General features: G+C 37.3%; 1 protein-coding gene and 1 long non-coding RNA gene across 3 annotated transcripts; both read left to right on the top strand.

The window, feature by feature from the left end:
- The first annotated feature begins 355 nt into the window (after positions 1-355).
- Positions 356-20,778, top strand: LOC134816747 (WW domain-binding protein 2-like). 2 transcript variants are annotated; one of them, XM_063825737.1, is made up of 9 exons: positions 356-365; positions 12,178-12,247; positions 12,583-12,763; positions 12,907-13,057; positions 13,226-13,325; positions 13,474-13,669; positions 13,838-13,913; positions 19,625-19,683; positions 20,082-20,778. In XM_063825737.1, the coding sequence occupies exons 2-9, from the start codon at positions 12,189-12,191 to the stop codon at positions 20,151-20,153; spliced, it is 894 nt and encodes a 297-aa protein (XP_063681807.1). In that variant the 5' UTR covers positions 356-365; positions 12,178-12,188; the 3' UTR covers positions 20,154-20,778. The 2 variants fall into 2 exon arrangements, with proteins under 2 accessions (XP_063681807.1, XP_063681808.1); XM_063825738.1 differs by lacking the exons at positions 19,625-19,683; positions 20,082-20,778 and adding exons at positions 14,053-14,111; positions 14,462-14,851.
- Positions 11,175-11,911, top strand: LOC134817542 (uncharacterized). Its single transcript, XR_010160530.1, has 3 exons — positions 11,175-11,304; positions 11,484-11,619; positions 11,734-11,911. It is a non-coding gene; the product is annotated as an uncharacterized LOC134817542 (long non-coding RNA).
- Positions 20,779-21,022: the final 244 nt, after the last annotated feature.

Genomic DNA, 21,022 nt, shown 5'->3' with positions numbered 1-21,022 from the left:
AAATTTTCCCAAAGAATCCCCATCTTAATGTTGGGAATCTAGTATTCAAATTTATGTAAACACGTGTTTCGTAAAAACTGACACGATACTCTTAAAAATAGAAAAAACGACCTTTTAGCCCCCGGACCCCAAAAGCCCCAATGTGAAAAATCCTCCAAATTTAGGGTTTTGGGAAACCGAGGGGTTTTAAGGTTCAAAACCCAGCCGTTGCCCCCAAAAAGGGTTTTTTTTAAGGGGAAGGGCTGGGTTTCTAAAGGATAAATGTTACAAAACCCTTCCTTTTTTTCCCAACTCCATTCGTCCCTAAAAAAAACCCCAAACCCCCCCCCCCACCCCCCCCTAATTTGGGGAAAAAAAATAATTTGCACCCGTTGGGCCCCCCCCCCCCCAACCCCTAACCCCCCCCCCCCTGAATTTTTTCTCACCCCTGGATGCTAAAGCAGCAATTTTAAATTCAGACAAAATAAAATTATTTTTCAAAATTTTTTAAAGGGCAGGCTTCTAAAACCCTTTTTAAACTCCAAAAAAAAGTAAAATTTTCGGTCATTTTGATCGCCTATTCACGACCGTATACGACTTTCCAAAGCAGATTTAAACGCATTTTAAAAATTTTCAGCTAACGGGTGCCGAAAAAAATTCTGTTCTGGGGGTTTATGCCAGGACATTTTACAAAATTTATGTTTTTTGTTTGTAGTTTTGGAGCCCCATGAAAAACATGGGCCCATTTTGGGCCCTTTGGGGTTTAAAATTATTGCACGCTACCTAAAGGGGGTTTAATTTTCCCCTTAAAATATTTTTGCATCCATTTTTTGGGGGTTCGGGTGTTCAACGAGCCAAAAACAGCCAGAAATTTTTTACCAACATTTTCCCCTTTCGTATCTTACCAAACCCGGAAAACTCTTTTCTAATTTTATCTATCGCGAGCCCAAAACGCTCTAGCAGCGAATTCTAAAGTTAAAAAATCAAACGGGAAAAACAGAATAATGTCCCAAATTTGTAAATGTGTACTAGGAGGTTGGAAGGTCCAGAGGAAAAGGTTTGTGTAGGCTCCGAAAAATATGACCAAAAATGCTTAATTTTCAATGAGGGGCCCTTAATTAGTGATTACCGACACGGGTTCAGTGAATAAATTAGGCCCATAACAAGGGTTTAACCAGCCGCCGCTAAAAGGTTCGGGTTTATGAAAATTTCGACTTTTTATTTTTCCCTACCCAATTCTATTTAAAAATTTTTGGTTTATGACCTTTTTATCTAGAAACCCGGGCCAGTATCTTGGTTCATTTTTGAAGTTTGTCCAATACCAACTCCGCACCGATGAAAAAAAACTTGAACAGTACAACCTATACGTGACAAAATGGTCCCCCATTTTAAACCCATCTTCTGCCTTTAAACAAACTCCCAAAGTGTTAGGCATTTTTAGTTAATGGCTAGCCTTTTGTTTTTTTTTCCCCTTTTCCCCCCCCCTTTCCCCCCCCCCCCCCCCTCCCTCCCTCCCCCCCTCCCTCCCCCCCCTCCCCCCTCCCCCCCCCCTTCCCCCCCTTTTCCCCCTCCCTCCCTCCCCCCCCTCCCCTCCCTCCCCCCTCCCCCCCTCCCTCCCCCCCCCTCCCTCCCTCCCTCCCCCCTCCTCCCCCTCCCCCCCCTTTCCCCCCCTCCACACTTTTTTTTGGGCATTTGCATTCCACAAAAATAAAAAATCTTTTTGATCTTTACATGGAGTGCTTAAAAAAAAGGTAATTAAAAATAAGAGATTAATAGGGAAAAATTAAATTTTTTCATACCCAAAAACAAAATCTCGCCATTTTAAAATTAGAAAGGGAAAAGGGGCTTTCCGTTGGGATTTGAATTTCCCCCCCCCAAATTCCCCCAACCCCCCCCCCCCCCCCCCCCCGGAATATGGATTTTAAGACCCCTAGAACAAAATTAGACTTGTTCCCAATTTTGTGTCTCAACAAAACCCACCTTTTTTACCCTTTTTACCCCCTTTTGTACCACCTGTCGGTTTTCCAAATACCCTTTGTTGTGAACGCTTTTAAAAGGGCGGGAAAACCCCCTGAATGTTTACCCTTACCCAAGGAAAAAATTTTTGTGTAAAAAAATTTTTACTTTGGGAAACAATCAGCTAAGGGGAAAAATTACCAAATATTTAATCCCCAAAAAAAAGTAAAAAATTTTTTTTTTTGGGCCCCTTTCAAAATTTTTAAAATCTTTTGGGAAACAGGGGAAAAAAAATTGTATTTTTTAAAAACTTCAAAAAATTTTTACTTAAAAATTTTTTTCGAGACTGAAAAAAGGGTTTTTAAAAAAGAAAAAATTTTTTTTTCCCCCAAAAGTGGGCAATCATCGATTTGGGAGGAAAAAGTGGAAAAAAAATGCTTTTTCAGAAAAATTCGAAGTTTTTTTGATTTGGGGGAAAACTAAAAAAACATCAATATTTAAGTTGGAGTTCAGTAAATCCGCCTATTTTTAGTAAATTTGGAACTCTTGGGGGAAAGGGGAAGAACCGAAAAAGGTTTTTTCCCCAAAAATATTTGAGTTTTATAAATAATTAAAACAGCTTTTTTCAAAATTTCCCCATAAAAAAAACCCCAAAGGGCCATTTAAGACGAACCGTTTTTCCCGCTTACTATCATTTTTTTTTTTTGATTTCAAAGAAACAAAAAACCCCTGTACCGTCAATCTTTCCCAAACTATACCGGGTTATCTGAATGTACCGGACCTCTTATTTACCTCTATAATTGACCCCGTTGTGCAAGAAATGCGATTTTTTCACAGGGGTTTCTTTTAACTGTGCACTTTTTGCACTCCCGCCCAAAACCCCCAAGAGGCCCGGTAAAATTTGGGGGGGGTTTTAGGAAGCGAGTGTAAATATACCCCTTTCCCCCCTTTCCCTGTGGCTTTTTTGTATTTGGGGGAAAGCGCTTGGCGCTTTGTTTTTGCTATTTCCAATACCCCGAAAACCCCCCCATGTCATTGCCGGGGTCGGGATAGAGCTGGAGATAGCATTGAAAGTTCTAGAAATAGCTAGATTTAAAAGTTTAAAATGGTGGTAGCTGGGTGGTGCTAGCTGGTTTTAAAAGAACGTAGCTACAGGGTTTTTATTGGAAATTGGTTATTTTAAAGGCCAAAGAGTGCCCAAATAAAATTACTTAAGATTGCAAATTGGGGGAAATGTAAACCAAATTTTAAATCAGGGCCCCAGAGCACCTTTTCAGGAGTTTCTGGCAAATGGAAAAGAACAGTTTCAAGGATACAGTATCAACAGTTTTAAAAAGCCAAAAAGGGATAAGGGGTTGTTTTGGGGGAGGGGAAAAGGGGAGGACTGGAACCTGATTTTGTTTTTGGGTTTAAAGAAAAGTAGGAAGAAAAGTTTCCCGCTCTGGTAACTGCATTTTGGGAAAAAAGGGGGGGTGGAACCCATTTTCAAGCGACAAGGGTGGGGGGAAACAACCAGGTACAGTTTTCCGAAACCCATTAAGATTCCCCCGCCTGAAACTTAACAGCCTTTCATCAAATCTGAAAGAAAACAGAGAGACTGACCCACCCTTTTTTTGATCCCCCGAACCCTTTATATTTAAAACGACTTTTTCCCCCATGAAAAACTTTTATGGTATCTTTTTATCAAGGCTACAGACCTTGCCGAACCGGGTTGATTTAAACAAAGTAGTTCTTTAGCCCTCTTCTTTTTTAGAGCTTTAGGGTTTGTTTCACACTTTCCCCACTCCCCTCTTCACTGGAAACTATCAGGACAGGGTTCACATCTTTTTAGGTCCCCAAAAACCAGCCTTAGTTTTCCGGTTTTCATCATGTAGTACGTTCTGCTACCTCCATTTTAGCAAACCCCCCAGTTCCATCAGTTTTTAAATCTAAGTCTAAACTTCGTCGGCGTTTTTTTAATGTTGCATACTTTAACACTTGCACTGTTCCTTTTTCACTTGCAGTAAATCCTGCACTGTAGCTCTGGGTCCCCTCCCACAAACCCTGGGTTTTCACTGCCCCCAACTGCAATCTTAAGTAACTTTGTTCCGGCACTTTTCCATTTAAAAAAACCCCAAATCCCAAAGAAACCCCGTGTAGCTACGTTTTGCTACAACCTCTAGCACCACCCCGCCTCCCCCAGTTTTTCTCTAAAACTAGCTATTTCTAGCCAAATTTAATGCTATCTCCCGCTCTAACCCCCACCCTGGCAAAGACCCATGGGGGTTTTTCGAGGTATCTGGCATAGCAAACGAAAACCCGGGATTTCGCATTAAAAATACAAAAACCCCCGTGGATGTGGAAGGTATATTTACACTCCTTCCAAAACCCCCCTATAATACCGGGGGCCCCTTTTCGAGTTGCGAGGGGTGACAAAAAGTGCACAGTTAAAAAAAAACCCCTGTGAGAAAAAACGCTTTCTTTCCAACTGGGGCTAATTTTTGAGGGAAAAAGAGGTCCGGTACAATTTAGAACCCGGTTTTTAGTTTTGGGAAGATTGACGGTTAAAAGAGGTTTTGATCATTGAAATCAAAAAAAAGAAAGTACAGCAGGGTTTAAAAACGGTTCGATTTTTAAATGGTCCCTTTTTTGCTGGTTTCTTTATGTGGAATTTGATTTAAAACTGTATTGTAAAATTTGTTTTGAAACCCTAATATTGTGTGGTTTTAAAAGGGCCAGTTAACTGAAAAATTTTTAGTCTCCAATTTTGGGTAAGATTTAGATCACTGTGAAAAAAACCCGGGAAAGGGAAACGAAACGCCGAAAGAACCCCCAAATCCAAACGTCCTGTAACGCGTGTTTTTTGCAATAATAAGTGTGGCCTTTGTGGCCCTCATAAAGTCCCCCAGTGCGCGCTTTGGGGGTAGCGTAAAACTTGCAAATGTTTATCGTTTTCCAAAAAAAACCCTTAAAATCACTAAATTTTGAATTAGACTATTTCCAGTTTCCCCCAAAATCATTTTAAATTTTGGCTATCTCCAAAATAAAGGAATAGCTGATTGGATGTACAGTGCTCACTTTGATTTTAAAAAAGTGATATTGGTTCCTTTAACAAATGGGGGGTTTAAAAAACGGTTTTGAAAGTTTTTGCTTTTCAAAATTATATTTCATATTTGATAATTTTGGGGTTGTTTTCATTGCTAGTTACACAAGCAGGGAGACTGAAACCCGATTATTTTTCCCCAGCCATGAAACTCTAACGAATTTAGAAAGGATCAGATAAGTGGGAGTTTGTTTCAATTCCGAGAGCAATTATATATTTATAGCAAGCGAATTTCTAACTTTAGTCCGCATGGCATGTGTCAGCCAGTATAGGAGACAAGAAGTCTGGGGTACTTTACGGCCGTTCCTCTGGGACCGATTAGTAGAAGTAGCGTTCTATCAGAACAGTGCCATGGGAACAGAATTCCGCCAAAATACCCCGGTCTACCAAATAGTAATACTGATTTGAGTGTACGCGTGTGCGGTGTGTTTTGAATAGACTTACGGCTACCTAGTTGTTATCCTAATTGCATTATCATCGGTACATAACATAAATAAACTACTGGTAAGTTTAAATACCAAGTGCAAACGGGTTCAGGTCAATCGACCCACTGAACAACTATAGAATTTCCAAGACCCTATTATTCTTTGGCCATATACATTACGGCACGATCGATTGTTAGATGGCTGAACGACCAACGTTAATCTATACAATCCTGAAACTATGAGCTAGCACTTTATCTGAAAATACACTTTTTATATTACTCCTGATTTTTACATTTCACGTAAAACATTGTCGCCATAGGTTGATCATGGACACTAACAGCTTAATTTGAGATAAATGACTTATGAGTTTCTCTAAAGTTAACTCTAAAGTTGTGTAGTCCAGTCATTTATGGACATTTAGGAAATGAACCCGCAAATGTTCAGATACTCACGAAACTTTGCACAGACCTTCCCGAAGGTATGAATAAACGATTTTCGTTTGAGATATTTTTTGACCGTGGAGAAAACCCAGGAGGGCCACGCCCATATTGACCCAATAACTAATAAAACAAATATTAATAAAACAAATATTTATTTTTACGGCACAATCAAACAATATCAACTAATAAATAAATCAGGGAGGTTTGGAAGAGGTTTCAAGTGCCGAAGGCCACTGCTTATCTTTAGGATTTGAGAGTGACCGAGCTTGAAACCCCCTCAACCACCACTACGTCAAAAAAAAAACTTATTATACAAATATAGAAAAATATAAAAATCTAAGCTAAAATTGCTTATTTGTCTAGTTTGGTGAATAGGGAAAACCCCGTTGAGTTTTTTGTTTAGGTTTTTTTTAAATCATAGTTTGAAAGGTTAGCCATGTTTCGTGGCAGAAGAGAATCATGTGTGCAAGGGGCCTACCAGAGTAAAAATTGAGATATAAATAGATTATTACCAAATATTTGGGTCACCTCGCAGTCGTGATTTTGTTGTGATGAGTGGACATATGATACAGTTTGGTATGGTGCAGTGTGGTTTGTCGTGTGGTCGTGATGAAACATTAGATCTCTGAGAGTTTCTTTACTTGTGTTGAATATGAATTTGTTGCAATAATGCGAGAGTATGTTGAAACGTTTGTAGGGTACTATCCACACAATTACGTCATACACATGTCAATAATACTAAACTCACGATACCTATTTTTACTAACATCTCACACCTATTGGGAAGCCAGTTGCGGGCTCATGAAGTTGGGGTCTGTTTTGGAGCTGGTAGAGCGTCCAGAGGCGGTTTACCCGTCTTTATTGATGAGGTCTGGGTACTCTATCCATACAGCTGCAGACTGGATATCCTCAATTTGGACAAACGCTGCAGAGAGGCGAAATTCATGGGGACCTTATTGAAGCTTTTAAGTAACACTTGTGGTTTAGGACCTGTATATGGATCGGGTTTGTTCAGACATGAGTCAAGTTGACATGTCTTAATCGGTTTCAACTCCAATTAGGTGTAATAAGAGTGTAAACTAAAGTTAAGAATCTCCAGTCTTCTTTTCGCCGGAGGAGTCCATTCCTATACTGGAACAAACTCCCTTAAAGAATGTCATAGAAACTGCTCGACAGTTTTAAAGCTTTAAAAGTTAGATTGGATGGATCTAAGAAAGAAATGTTTTCTAAAAAACAGTGTATTGTTTTTATTTTTGGAATTGTTCGAATGATGTTTTAGGGAAAATGAAGGACCCAGTTATTTAAGCAATAAGGAGACACATAATGAATTTCTTTGGTTTCTCCTTTTGTGGCAAAGAAGCGTTAATAAATCTTTATTCCTGGGAAAGTATTAATGTATTAATTACTTATAGTTAATGTATTTGATTTTATTAATTAATTAAATTTTAATTTGATAAATTATTTATTGTTGATGGAAAAATATATTTATTTAATTATTTTTTTATTAGTGCTAATGAAATTTTGTAGACATTGTGATGATGTTATGTCATAATCTTTTCTTACTTACTTACTTACTCCTAATGTAGTAGGTAAGGTATATGATCCTCCATAGCATTATATTTACTCTATAAAAATGCCATATGTAGGTGTATGCGGATTGGTGATATTTTGAAGGAAGACATTTTTCTATACGTACATTTCTTATTCACCTCCTAACATACCCATGTAGACAGAATATTGATACTCAGTAGTAATATCCACTAGACGTTACAGCTCGGTAGATGTAAGGAGTGTCCTAGTAAAAAGCGATAGAAATCATCAATAAGAATCCATTATGACTTCATCTTGCATTATTTCTCCCTTATTGTCGTGGTTGTTGATAAACAGTTTTAATTTTGGACTTATTCCAGAGGTGTAGCTTAAAAAGTATGAAGGACCCTGCTACTGATATTTTTTATCAGGTATTATAATATATTTGATGAGGCACCGAAAATATTGATCCTAAAGTCGTCCTTTTACCAGTTACTTAGTAATTATTAGGACGGGTCGCTAACTTCAAGATCAAAAGAGCGGTCAGTTGTTTATCTGGTACAATTGTTGTCGTACCGCTTCAGTTCCGCTCTAAAAGTAATGTTGGTAGGGTTTAAGACCTCATAAAGTCTTAAGAACAGCTGACAGATGATTAGTTGGAGTTTTTATAATAAGTGTTGATTTCGTCAAATGTTAATGTTAACAGTTTGAACACAGCTTAAAATCCAAAGGATTTTAGTCATTATATGTAAATCGTTATTCATCTTATAAATGTTTTCGTCATATTTAGTCAGTACAGTGTAATACAGTCACTAAAGAATAATATTAGTGATAGTTATTAGTAACAGCTGATAACAGTATATTAGTAATGTTAAATATTACAGCTAATGTTGATTACAGATGATTACAGACGATTACAGGGCCCAATGGACAAAAGGTTACAGTGTACCATGCACTTAATTAAAACTTCAATAGTAGATAAAACAGTAGTTGTTGTTTCAGTCCTCTCGCAATTTTCAGTGGTCATCTTGTTCCTCTGTGGTGTTGTTTTTGTATGCTTCACCTAGTCCCACTGTAACGTTAACCCAATGAAATCCTATGAAATGTTATAAGTTTGTCAGGTCAACAGTGGTATGAGCTTTTTTGGTTCACGTTGTTATTAAATAATGATAATATGAAACAATTATGCAATTATACCAACAATTATACATTTCATGGAAAAGTTAAAAAAGTAAGAAAGATTTACCCATCTTTACCCAGTGGTCAGTTGATTGTAGAGCTGCCGTGTAAAGAGCTTTTCAGGTAAGGAGGGAGTGAACAAGAACGTCCCATCTACTAAACAGTTTCCTAGATTCTAGCCTCCATCAAAAAAGAGTTCATAAGAGTTTCAGGTCACTTCTGTGTTTCTGTTACGGTTTTCTGTTAAGCTTGGTATTACTTTTTCTGGAACACATTCTTTGATTCCCTTTTACTATGCTTTGGTCCATTCAGTTCTGTTAAGTGTCCGTAAGATTTTCTGTCACTTTCCTGTAGTTTCCGTTCGGTTCTATTAAGCTTGTTTCTTTTTCCTGGAGCACTAATCTTGTTTTCCATACACTTGCTTTTGGTCCCATTTAGTCTCTTGTGTTAGTTCCTAGTTAGTTCGTTTGGATAGCGTGTCGTTAAGAGTTGTAGTCCTTTCATGTAGTTCCGATAGAGTTTCGTTTTTTAGAGTTTACAGTTATTTCTGTTGTTTCTGTTCGGTTTGTTAAGCTTGGTTTCTTTTTCCCTGGAGCACAAATACTTGGATTCCCTTAACTCTTGCCTTTGGTCCCATTCAGTTTTTTAGAGTGTCGTTTAGAGTTTCAAGTTACTTTCTGTAAGGTTATCTGTTCGGTTCTATTAATGCTTGGATTCTTTTTTTGGAGCACAATCTTTGGATTCCCTACACTCTGCCTTGGTCCCATTAAGTTATGTATAGAGTGTGTTTAAGAGTTTCAGTCACTTCCTGTAGTTTCTGTTCGGTTTATTAAGCTTGGTTTCTTTTTCCTGGGAGCACAATCTTTGATTCCCTTACACTTGCTTTGGTCCCATTCAGTTCTGTTAGAGGTGTGTTTAAGAGTTTCAGTCACTTCCTGTAGTTTCCGTTCGGTTAGTTCTATTAGCTTGGTTTATTTTTCCTGAGCAAATCTTTGATTCCCTACACTCTGTTTTGGTTCCCATTTAGTTCTGTGTTCAGTTTACTGTTAGTTCGGATAGAGTGTCGTAACGTTAGAGTTGTAGTCCTTTCATGTAGTTCCGATAGAGTTTCGTTTAGAGTTTCAGTCACTTCTTAGTTTTCCGTTCGGTTTATTAAGGGGCTTGTTCATTTTTTCTTGGAGGACACAATCTTTGATTCCCTAACACTTGCTTTTGTCCCATTCAGTTCTGTTAAGTGTCGTTAGGTTTCAGTCACTTCCTGTTGTTTCCGTTCGGTTCTATTAAGCTTGGTTTCTTTTTCCTGGAGCACAATCTTTGATTTCCTTACCACTCTGGCCTTGGTCCCATTTCAGTTCTGTTAGAGGTGTCGTTTAGAGTTTCAGTCACTTCCTGTAGTTTCCGTTCGGTTCTATTAAGCTTGGTTTCTTTTTCCTGGAGCACAATCTTTGATTCCTACACTCATGCCATTGGTCCTATGGCAGTTTCGAGATAGCCCGATCACGGTCCGCGACCCACGGTCCGCGACCACTGTCATACCAGATCATATACTGTATAATAACAGTATCCCCTGATCAAGGCAACAGGTGAATAGTTGATTGGTTTAACCAGGATCATATGAATTGTATGATTGGTATCTTGGGCTGACAATTTAGTCGACTAGCATTAATTAATTGTAGCGTAGTAAATATAATGGATCCAAACTATTGATTACGATTCAAAATGTGGTCTCTCGGTTATAAATTAGTTACGAATAATATTGAGTACTGATATATGGATATTATCCGGTTGTGATAGTGAGACAAGGACAAGTGAAGACAAGGATGTTAGGAGTAAGGGCTAAATTTTTCGGCGTCACGCCATCCTTCAGGCACTAAAATTGTTATAATTGTTGTATAGAATTATAGGCTTTCTTCATACTAGTTTAATTGCTAAATTTAAAATTACACACACCTGAATTCAGGTTACATTCAAATGGTATTGTATACATTAATTGAAAAATAGTGATGTACACGTTTTTACACTCTGCAAGTACAATAATATCTACTGATAACAAGCAGGTTCGTGATGCTATTTGTTTATAATTTGTCTTTGTATCTGTTGTAAAAGAAAATCCCTTAAGTTCTCGCACTTTCTTGTTATGATATAGGTTTAAATAAATTATATGTAGTAAGTTCTGGTCACTTTAGTATAATGGTGCTATATAAGTTAATTTCTAAAATATCGGAAGGAAATATCTGGTTCTATGTTATCGTGTAAACTCTGAATAAGAGCAGACAACGCCATTATCGGATAGGTTTAAAGGCCTGTTGACTGATCTTCCGATGCTTCTGGAAAATCTATCGTGTGGCTGTTCTACTCGTTCCCCTATTTAGCTCTTGACATTAATTTAAACGTAACTTTGTTTAGGACACATTTTGTTTGCATGTCGTGATTTGTTGAAAGTGGCATGTTAACATTTTATCTGTAAAGTGTAAAGATAACATTTACATTATATTGATATGAATACCAATAATTAACATTTCTTTATAACTGATCAGTTGTTTATAGCCAAGATATTTAACTAAATCTAATAATTGTTCAGTCTATGATAGAAGATTTGCAAGTGTTAAGTAAACAGATATACAGCCAGAGATGTTCGGCACATGCTTCCGCTTTCTTACAAACCCAACTTGTAGAAGAGGAAATGAAAGAGATTTCATCTGATAAAAACAAGGTATGTAAATGTCTATAGACGTTGTTCCTGCCATCAAGAGCAAGAAAGTAGCATTGATTGCATCGTAAAAATTTAAATCTATCGATCATTCCAAATAATTGACTTTTTTTACCTGCTACTTTGCGGCCTGGCGAGATTGTAGCTTAATGTTGACATTCTCTTAAAATATTCATCCACAGATGCTGGCCGACAGTTTGGAAGAATTTAAAATATTAAAGAACGAGAGCGATTTACCCACGATAGCCACGCTACCTCCAGATTTCCAGCCTATACCTTGCAAACCCACTTTCTTTGATATCTCGCTCAATCATATAGGTAACCAGTATTTTGTTTTGAGTTTGTTATTCATTTCCATTGTGATTTGTGAGTCAAAATATCAGTAGTTATTTTAAACTCCATTTTATGACTTTTCATCATCCCACATTTCAGAATTCCCGGATCTCGAAGAGAGGGTCGAAAAGGAATCTTCGGGTATTTTAGGCTTCACCAAATGGATCTGGGGGAAATAGAGGATTGGAAATATATTTGGGACACTTAATTCGTTTTATCTTGAGCTATAATATTGTATATGATTAAATGGTTGACCAATTTTACTAATCTTGACAGGCGATCTGTTTTATTATCAAAGTTCATGATCTCATTTTCGGGCGGTACTACAGTCAGCCCGTTTATCCCGTAAGGCGCTAAGACGATGGTGTATTGAAAATCTTTATCCTCATTTCAGTCGATTTCGCAAATCGTGCGCGCCGCGCGCTTGGCTGATATTGTTCATCCTGATGAAATACGACGTATCATATTCTCTAATAATATCCTGATTAACGAACTTGATTTAAATAATGTGTCTGTGTAATAGATTAAACATTATTTCCCTCTAGCACCAGTAGATGTCAGTTAACACTGCATCTAATGGACCCGGAAGACTTCTACTCATGCCTGGCGAAAGGTAGGTTTCATTTCGAATCAAACTTGGGATGTAACTGTTTCGCTGTCACCAAACTGTAGCCAACACTGAGTAATGTTTTACAATGTTAAAATTTGGTCCACTGTTGGCTATAGGTCGGTAACAGACAAACTTATGTCAGAACGACCCATGGCGTGAACACTAAAGTCTAAATGCACCATCCTGCCAAAGTCCACATAATTGACATAATTTATAGTTGGTTCAATCTGTTACATGTTGTGATCGTTGCGTTAACTCTACAAGCTCACAAGAGGGTAACTCAAGTAAAGCAATTCTACACCGCACTTTAACAATTTCCTTTTAAACTGAATTTGCAGGGTTGTGAGTCGGACCAAGTCTGTAGAATTTCATCTGGATGGCAACAACCTCCCTCCCAAGCTAGTTAAGAGTGCTGCTGGGGAGATCTACCTAACCAACCGACGGGTTATATTCCTTTCTAAGGATTCCAAAAACTTGCACTCTTTTTCCGCTGACTTTGGGTCCATTTCCAATGTAGAGGTAATAATCTGAAGAATTTTTCCACATCGTTCTTTATTTATTTTGTAAAGCATGTGACCAGCCACAGAAAAACAAGACGATTGACTGTATGATCTGATCTTTGATTCGCTTGCTCGATGCTCTTAAAACTGCCAACTTTTAAGCTGGAACAACCTCTGTTCGGAGCGAACAACGTAAAAAGTATCGTGCGAGCCGAACCAGGCGGAGGCTGGGATGGTACCGCAAAACTTAAGTTAATTTTCAGTTCTGGTGGCGCTATACAGTTTGGGAAACATCTTCGTCACATGCAACAAGGTGGGTCATCGGCGCCATTTTGACCATTTAACCGTGGTTTTGTTTGATTGAGATATTCTACTTTAATGAAGTCCTAAGTCACAGGTCCCAACTAAAAAAGTAAACTTCGTTTATTTTCGATCCACTGAGATCAGATTATTTACAATATCCCTCACGTTATTATATCAGGCGGAGCAGCCCCCACAGAACTACCACCAACATACGATTCATTTGACTACAACCCAACTCCAGCTCCCTACAACGAAAATGGAAACGCACCTCCATACGGGTTAGTTTGTTAATTAATTATCTTACACTTATTTCTGATCTGTTTATTATTGTGCTTTGAAACCCCCAAGATTAAAATTTTTATGCAAAATCTGAGACTCAGATTTACAAGAGTGGACTTGTTAAAGTAAAGTTTGACTTCTTCTCAGGTACGCTCCACAACCTGGACCAGGATACGCTCAACCTGGACCAGGATACGCTCCACAACCTGGACCAGGGTACGCTCCACAACCTGGACCAGGTTACGCTGTACCTCCAGGAGCGTATCCTCCCCCTCCCCCTCCTCCCGGATACGACAGTTCCGCTCCTCCCCCATCCAACTACACCGCCCCTCCCAGCTACATGGTCAGTTGTTTGCTAATTTTAACCTCGAATATCTCAGCCATTATATTATGTACTACCACCTCGACCTTCGTGCATTGAAATATAATTTAATCTCTGCTTATTAAATATAAGCAAGTATTCCCATCTTTGTTTAAAGTTTGTATTTATTATCATTTACTCTTGTGTCAGTATGATGCGGGACCCTCAACTGCTGCTCCGCCGTATAACCCAACTTACGGAGCACCCGGACCATCATATAACGCAGGTACAAATACCTCTATTTAATTAGTTCTCATATAATTTACTAAAACTATACTCAATGATTTTATACTGAAGCTGATTTGATTGAAATTTATACCTGATTATAAAAAGTATGTAAAATTCCTAAACAGTATGATTTTCAGCCGCTGGACAGGCTATGTATGCTGACAACTCGAACACAGTCTACGTGAACAATCCTAATGTTAGTAACTTATTAATTAAATAACTCATTAACTCATTAATTAACTCATTAACTTATCAAATAATCAACTTATCAAATAGTTAACTTATTAATTAGTTAACTTATTAAATCATTAAATAATCAACTGACTAAATCATTAACTTATTAACTTATTAACTTATTAACTTATTAACTTATTAACTTATTGACTTATTAACTTATTAACTTATTAACTTATTAACTTATTAACTTATTAACTTATTAATAATTAATTAACATCGTTCAGCGTAGCATTCCAATCTATAATATTTCTCTTTACTTCTTTACTTTGAGCAGTATGCACAATCCTAACTCTGATAACATGGTTTCAGTCTCAGCCGAGCAGTAGCAGTAGTCAAGCCTCAGCTCCTCCGGGACCCTCCGAAGACAAGAAGACTAGATAGACACGTGACAGGCTAGTCACGTGACCTTCGGGTCATCTTCCACCGCATCGTATGTCATTGTTTGTGATCACCAGAGACTTGATTAATGATTTTGAGACTTAAAATTGATTGATAGAAATTTATAAGTTTTTTTCCATTTTACGGATGTATTGAGAGCTGATCAATTCGTATATTTATTTGTGTAATATTTCCTGATTTTGTTGAATTCTTTCGGGATTGTGAAACGAAAAATCGTAAAAATTTCATGGGCAAATATACTACTAATTAAGGTTTTGAAATTCAGAAGTTTTGAATTATCGATTTATTTTTGAAAGGGAAGATTTACCTTTACTGTTTACTTGTTGTGAAGCAAATAATCTGAAATTCTTTGGTATCTTTTCAATGATTCAGTGCTGTGATTCATCCGAAGATGAATATTTTGAATGACCGAAAAAGGAGAAGCTCAAGAGTTATTACAATAAAAATTATATCTTTACAGAGCTAAATTATGATTGTTAAACGGTTTTCATCGAAGTTTTGATAGTTGACATTTTCAACGACATATCAATGATATGTCGTTGAAAATGTCTAAAAAAAATGGATTGTTTGAATCAATTGTTCTACATCTGTAAAATTTGTTAAATGAAATTACTTGTCCATGAACTTGGACCACCTTCATATTGCCGTGTATCTTTTAACATTTAAAGGGTCACCCACATAATATTAATACGTAGTCACTGGGGGGAGGGAGGGGTTTCTAAATGATTAGTATAATTTTAACACAATAGTTGTAAAACTTATTACGGAGGGGGTTAAGAATTTAGCGTTTATTTTGATATCCATTCAAAATTATGTTCGGTCAAATTACGTCCGATAAGTTTTGTACTTGTAGTAGGTTAATATAATCTACCAAGACGCCGAGCTAGTTGGACTCGATCGTGCGGAACTGGACGGTTTAAAAACAAATGCATACACTGTATCTCGACAACCCGGCCTATATCGGGCCGCGCCATTCAATTGGATTTTGACCAGGGAAATCCTGAAATAATACTAATAGCACAATAATAATATAGATCTATTTTGTATGTGCAGCTATACTAGTTTTATAAATTAAAATACTGATATGCCAACGAAATGAACCCCAAACTTGCTTAAATTTAAAAACATTGTTTTAAGGCCTATTTTTTACCGAAATTAGATTTAACCGGGTAAATTCAGTCTAGTTTAATCATTCATATCAGGACCACTTTTAATGAATTCTACGGTCAAAAATACGGAGTAGTATCTGGGGTCCCTAGCGTATCGAATTCGAGTAGGCATTCTACCAAATGGCAATATATTGCCATTTATATAACATGCGTGACGATATACAGTGTATGTTGTAATACTAATATGTCGAGATACAGTGTGCAAATCGAAACTTTGAATTTTGGCTTGCTAATTAATGTTGCAATACACGCGACGTCACCAGTTCGTTAGTGTTACGAATTACTTAGTTAGTGATACTCGTAACGAGTCCAACTATACTGTCTACTACTAGACTAGCTCGGCGCGCGTCTTGGTCATTGGTAACTTATAAACCTACAACAAGTTACTCGTATTACTAATACTATCCAGTTCCTCATAATCTTGTCATTAAATAAAAACGCTTGGTTGATTTGAAGTGGCTTCTTTAAGCGGGACACAAATTTAAATTTGATTCCATCAATAACTCAATTTAGTCATAATCAATATTACAATCAAAATATCCCACGAAATGCTTGCTTATGCTGAAAATGATATAATCTCAAAGTAAAACCGTTACCATTAAATTACCAACATTGGCTGAAGTCAGTTAATAGTAATACGTACGTGTCTGCAACAGTAAAGTCAAAGAATCGTCCACGAATTAAACAAAGTCAAAAGCCGAATATTAGCTATTTTAAATAACAAATTGAAATTTTTAATTGCACTGAAATCATACAACCATACTATCAACCATACAAAATAATATTAATAAAGTGGCAATTCGGTAGTGTGGCAACACGGTTAAGGCACAGTTAAAGCACGGTTAAGGCACAAGGGTTACATAAGGCACGGTTCTTAAGGCACGGTTAACGCACGTTTAACGCACGGTTAACGCACAAACTGCCCAAAAGCAACCATTAATATTATGGTCGCTTAAGGCACGGTTATTGTTAACACACGGTTAACGCACGGTTGGGTAAATATAACATATAAACATACAAGTGGTTAACTAAGGCACGGTTAAGGCACGGCTAGGGAACAAGTGTTACATAAGGCACGGTTGAGGCCGTAAGGTCACTTAAGGCACAAACTGCCCAAAAGCTTATGGTCGCTTAAGGCACGGTTAACGCACGGTTGGGGAAATATAACATATAAACATACAAGTGGTTAACTAAGGAACATGATCTGAATGTGACGCGGATCTCTAAATTTTACAGTGCGATTCCCGCTATGAGTAAATTTTCTAATTCTAAAGCAACAGCCATGCGTTTGACCGTTCTGATGGAGAGGGTGAGCACAGCTCCAGCACAGGACCAATAGAATCCATCTCGAAACATGGCAGGGGAACAGGGCTTCAGCTCCATGTAGTTCTGACAATCTTCACAGAATTGGTGAGGTCGTAGAAGTTCAACATCGAGGCAGTACTGGCACTGCAGCGCACGATCTTCTGAGGACAGTACTCCAGTTCTCACAAGGTCTTCATAAGAGAGGAAAGCCATGATGGAAGTGATGATGCCCATTATTGATTATTCGCATTTCCCTTTATACTTCAGTGATCATTTGCAAAAAAACGAAGATATTTTGATTTCTTGGTAACGCGTCACCAAGAATTCCAAAATTTCCTCGAGTTACCATGGTGAGTAAAGTAGTAGTACTAGTATTTTTAAGAATAGACAATTTAAAGATGGGATGATTGTGTTGAATAAAGCTGCGTTTATATACAACTGTGATAGAGTGACAGAGCTTGTTTATTTCGGGATATGATCCATGTCAGCTGATAATCGAGATCAAAAGTTTGCATGTATTGATAAGTGTGCGGGTGGTGTCAGCACGCAGCAAGCCACAAGGAAATGTTATATTTCCCCAACCGTGCGTTAACCGTGTGTTAACCGTGCCTTAAGCGACCATAATGGTTGCTTTTGGGCAGTTTGTGCCTTAACCGTGCGTTAACCGTGCGTTAACCGTGCCTTAAGAACAGTGCCTAATGTAACCCTTGTGCCTTAACCGTGCCTTAACTGTGCCTTAACCGTGCCTTAACTGTGCTTTAACCGTGCCTTAACCGTGCGTTAACCGTGTTATGCCACACTACCGAATTTTAATAAACCCAACTACCAGTATACCACTGGCACACCATCTAGCTTGCTCTATGAACTCTGAATACTAGTACTAGTAGTAGTAGTGGCCTTAACATTCAACCTAGGCCAAAATAGCTGAAAGACAAAACATTTCATACTCTAAGCTCAGAAATATTATCTATATAGCCTCTTACCTAAAATTAAAACAATCGTCAGATAACATGGCAATTAGAATTTTATGTGTTGTGCAAAATAAAAATAATTTCCTAAAACTAGTAACTACTAAACAAATTTTCCGGTAAACTTTACCCTTTATGCTTTACGTGTTTCTTAACCAATGTCATTTCGTCGAACAAGTTAACACTAACAGTATAAACTGCACCATAGTTATAAACAACTGAGCTTCTATACTTAAAAATATTCAAATGAAGCGGTTAATATATATTGACCACATAACAAAATAATTTCCGAAGTTTAGGGTACATGCTTCATAGCGGGGCATTTGCAGACATGTACAGTCGTAGGACCCTAGACTGCATAGTTATCCACCTTGCGTGGCTGAGTGGATCAATTCGTGCTTTGGCCAGTTCCGGACTCATTACCCCTGAAATTGTTTATATAAGTTGCATTTAAAAAGTGGAGATTGTAAGGTATTGGTATTAATATTGATGTGTACCGTATGTAAATGTAAATTAATCCACAAATACAATTCTTTATGGGTTAATGCGAATAAGTAAAACCAAAATGTCGAGGTAAAACTCCAATTGAAGGACACTCACCGTACCACTGGTGACAGCAACAGCAAGACAGTCTAATAGTAGTAGAAGACTTGCTAATCCCAACCCAGCTTCTTCACGTTGTCCTTATCCAGGGGCTTGAATGCGTGTCCCTGGAGAGGACGGAATTTCCTTGTTGATCGAACTGCTGTCCCGAGGAGAGTTCCTATAACGCCGGTGAATGAGTTGGGGTCAGAAGTGTGAGAAATCACTCCATGCATCCAATTGAATGACTAAATGTCTAAATGCAGAAGCTTTATCCTATCCTAGGCAGCAGACGGGAGTTGCAAAGATTTAGGCAGCAAATGAATCTTTGCAGCTCCCGTCCGAGTTTTCTCTCAAGGAGGGCTATATTACCATTGAGGCATCCTGTGTTTGTATTATATAAGTACCCGTGGACAGCCACAAGATGTAAGTGGCGTGGTGTCGATACCAAGCTCCTCACAGTGCTGTATCATCTATAGCCTCCAATGTGTCAGCAGCTGAAAAGGAAAAACTGAGCAAACATGAGCAATTATTTGAAATAATTTTCCAACAATTTCTCAAACACAGTTATTTACAATACTAAAATTTTGGCAGTATCGAGATAGCCCGACCACTGGTCCGCGGACCACTGTCTGCGGACCACTGTCTGCGGACCACTGTCTGCGGACCACTGTCTGCGGACCACTGTCTGCGGACCACTGTCTGCGGACCACTGTCTACCAGATCATATTACTGTATAATAACAGTATCCCCTGAATCAAGCAACAGGTGTTTGTGAATAGTTGATTGGTTACCAGATCATATGAATGGTATGTATGGTATCTTGGATGCAATTAGTTACGACTAGCATAATTAATTGTAGCGTAGTAAATTACTGGATCAAACTATTGATTACGATTCAAATGTGGTCTCTCGGATATAATTAGTTACGAATAATATTGATTGCTCAACGAAAGAAATGATTACGATTAAAATGTGGTATATAAGTCGTTCGTTTTTGGTGAAGTATTATCAGTTGCCATAAAATTCCTAAACAGTATGATTTTCAGCCGCTGGACAGGCTATGTATGCTGATAACTCGAATACAGTCTACGTGAACAATCCTAATGTTAGTAACTTATTAATTAAATAACTTATTAACTCATTAATTAACTCATTAACTTATCAACTGATCAAATAGTTAACTTATTAATTAGTTAACTTATTAAATCATTAAATAATCAACTGACTAAATCATTAATTTATTAACTTATTCACTTATTAATTTATTAACTTATTAACTTATTAACTTATTAACTTATTAACTTATTAACTTATTAACTTATTAACTTATTAACTTATTAACTTATTAACTTATTAACTTATTAACTTATTAACTTATTAACTTATTAACTTATTAATAATTAATTAACATCGTTCAGCGTAGCATTCCAATCTATAATATTTCTCTTTACTTCTTTACTTTGAGCAGTTGACACAATCCTAACTCTGATAACATGGTTTCAGTCTCAGCCGAGCAGTAGCAGTAGCCAAGCCTCAGCTCCTCCGGGACCCTCCGAAGACAAGAAGACTAGATAGACACGTGACAGGCTAGTCACGTGACCTTCGGGTCATCTTCCACCGCATCGTATGTCATTGTTTGTGATCACCAGAGACTTGATTCATGATTTTGAGACTTAAAATTGATTGATAGAAATTTATAAGTTTTTTCCCATTTTACGGATGTATTGAGAGCTGATCAATTCGTATATTTATTTGTGTAATATTTCCTGATTTTTTTGAATTCTTTCGGGATTCTGAAACGAAAAATCGTAAAAATTTCATGGGCAAATATACTACTAATTAAGGTTTTGAAATTCAGAAGTTTTGAATTATCGATTTATTTTTGAAAGGGAAGATTCACCTTTACTTGTTGTGAAGCCAATAATCTGAAATACCTTGGTACTTTTTCAATGATTCAGTGCTGTGATTCATCCGAAGATGAATTTTTGAATGACCGAAAAAGGAGAAGCTCAGGAGTTATTACAATAAAAATTATATCTTTACAGAGCTAAATTGTGATTGTTAAACGGTTTTCATCGAAGTTTTGATAGTTGATATGACGTTGAAAATTTCTCAAAAAAAATGGATTGTTTGAATCAATTGTTCTACATCTGTAAAATTTGTTAAATGAAATTACTTGTCCATGAACTTGGACCACCTTCATATTGCCGTGTATCTTTTAACATTTAAAGGGTCACCCACATAATATTAATACGTAGTCACTGGGGGGAGGGAGGGGTTTCTAAATGATTTGTATAATTTTAACACAATAGTTGTAAAACTTATTACGGAGGGGGTTAAGAATTTAGCGTTTATTTTGATATCCATTCAAAATTATGTTCGGTCAAATTACGTCCGATAAGTTTTGTACTTATTGTAGTAGGTTAATATAATCTACCAAGACG

The sequence above is a fragment of the Bolinopsis microptera genome, chromosome 6 (assembly GCF_026151205.1).
Source record: "Bolinopsis microptera isolate Bmic1 chromosome 6, MBARI_Bmic_1.0, whole genome shotgun sequence".
Lineage (NCBI taxonomy): Eukaryota > Metazoa > Ctenophora > Tentaculata > Lobata > Bolinopsidae > Bolinopsis > Bolinopsis microptera.
The sequence above is the reverse complement of the archived record's forward strand: the minus strand, read 5'-3'. Positions and strand labels throughout refer to the sequence as shown.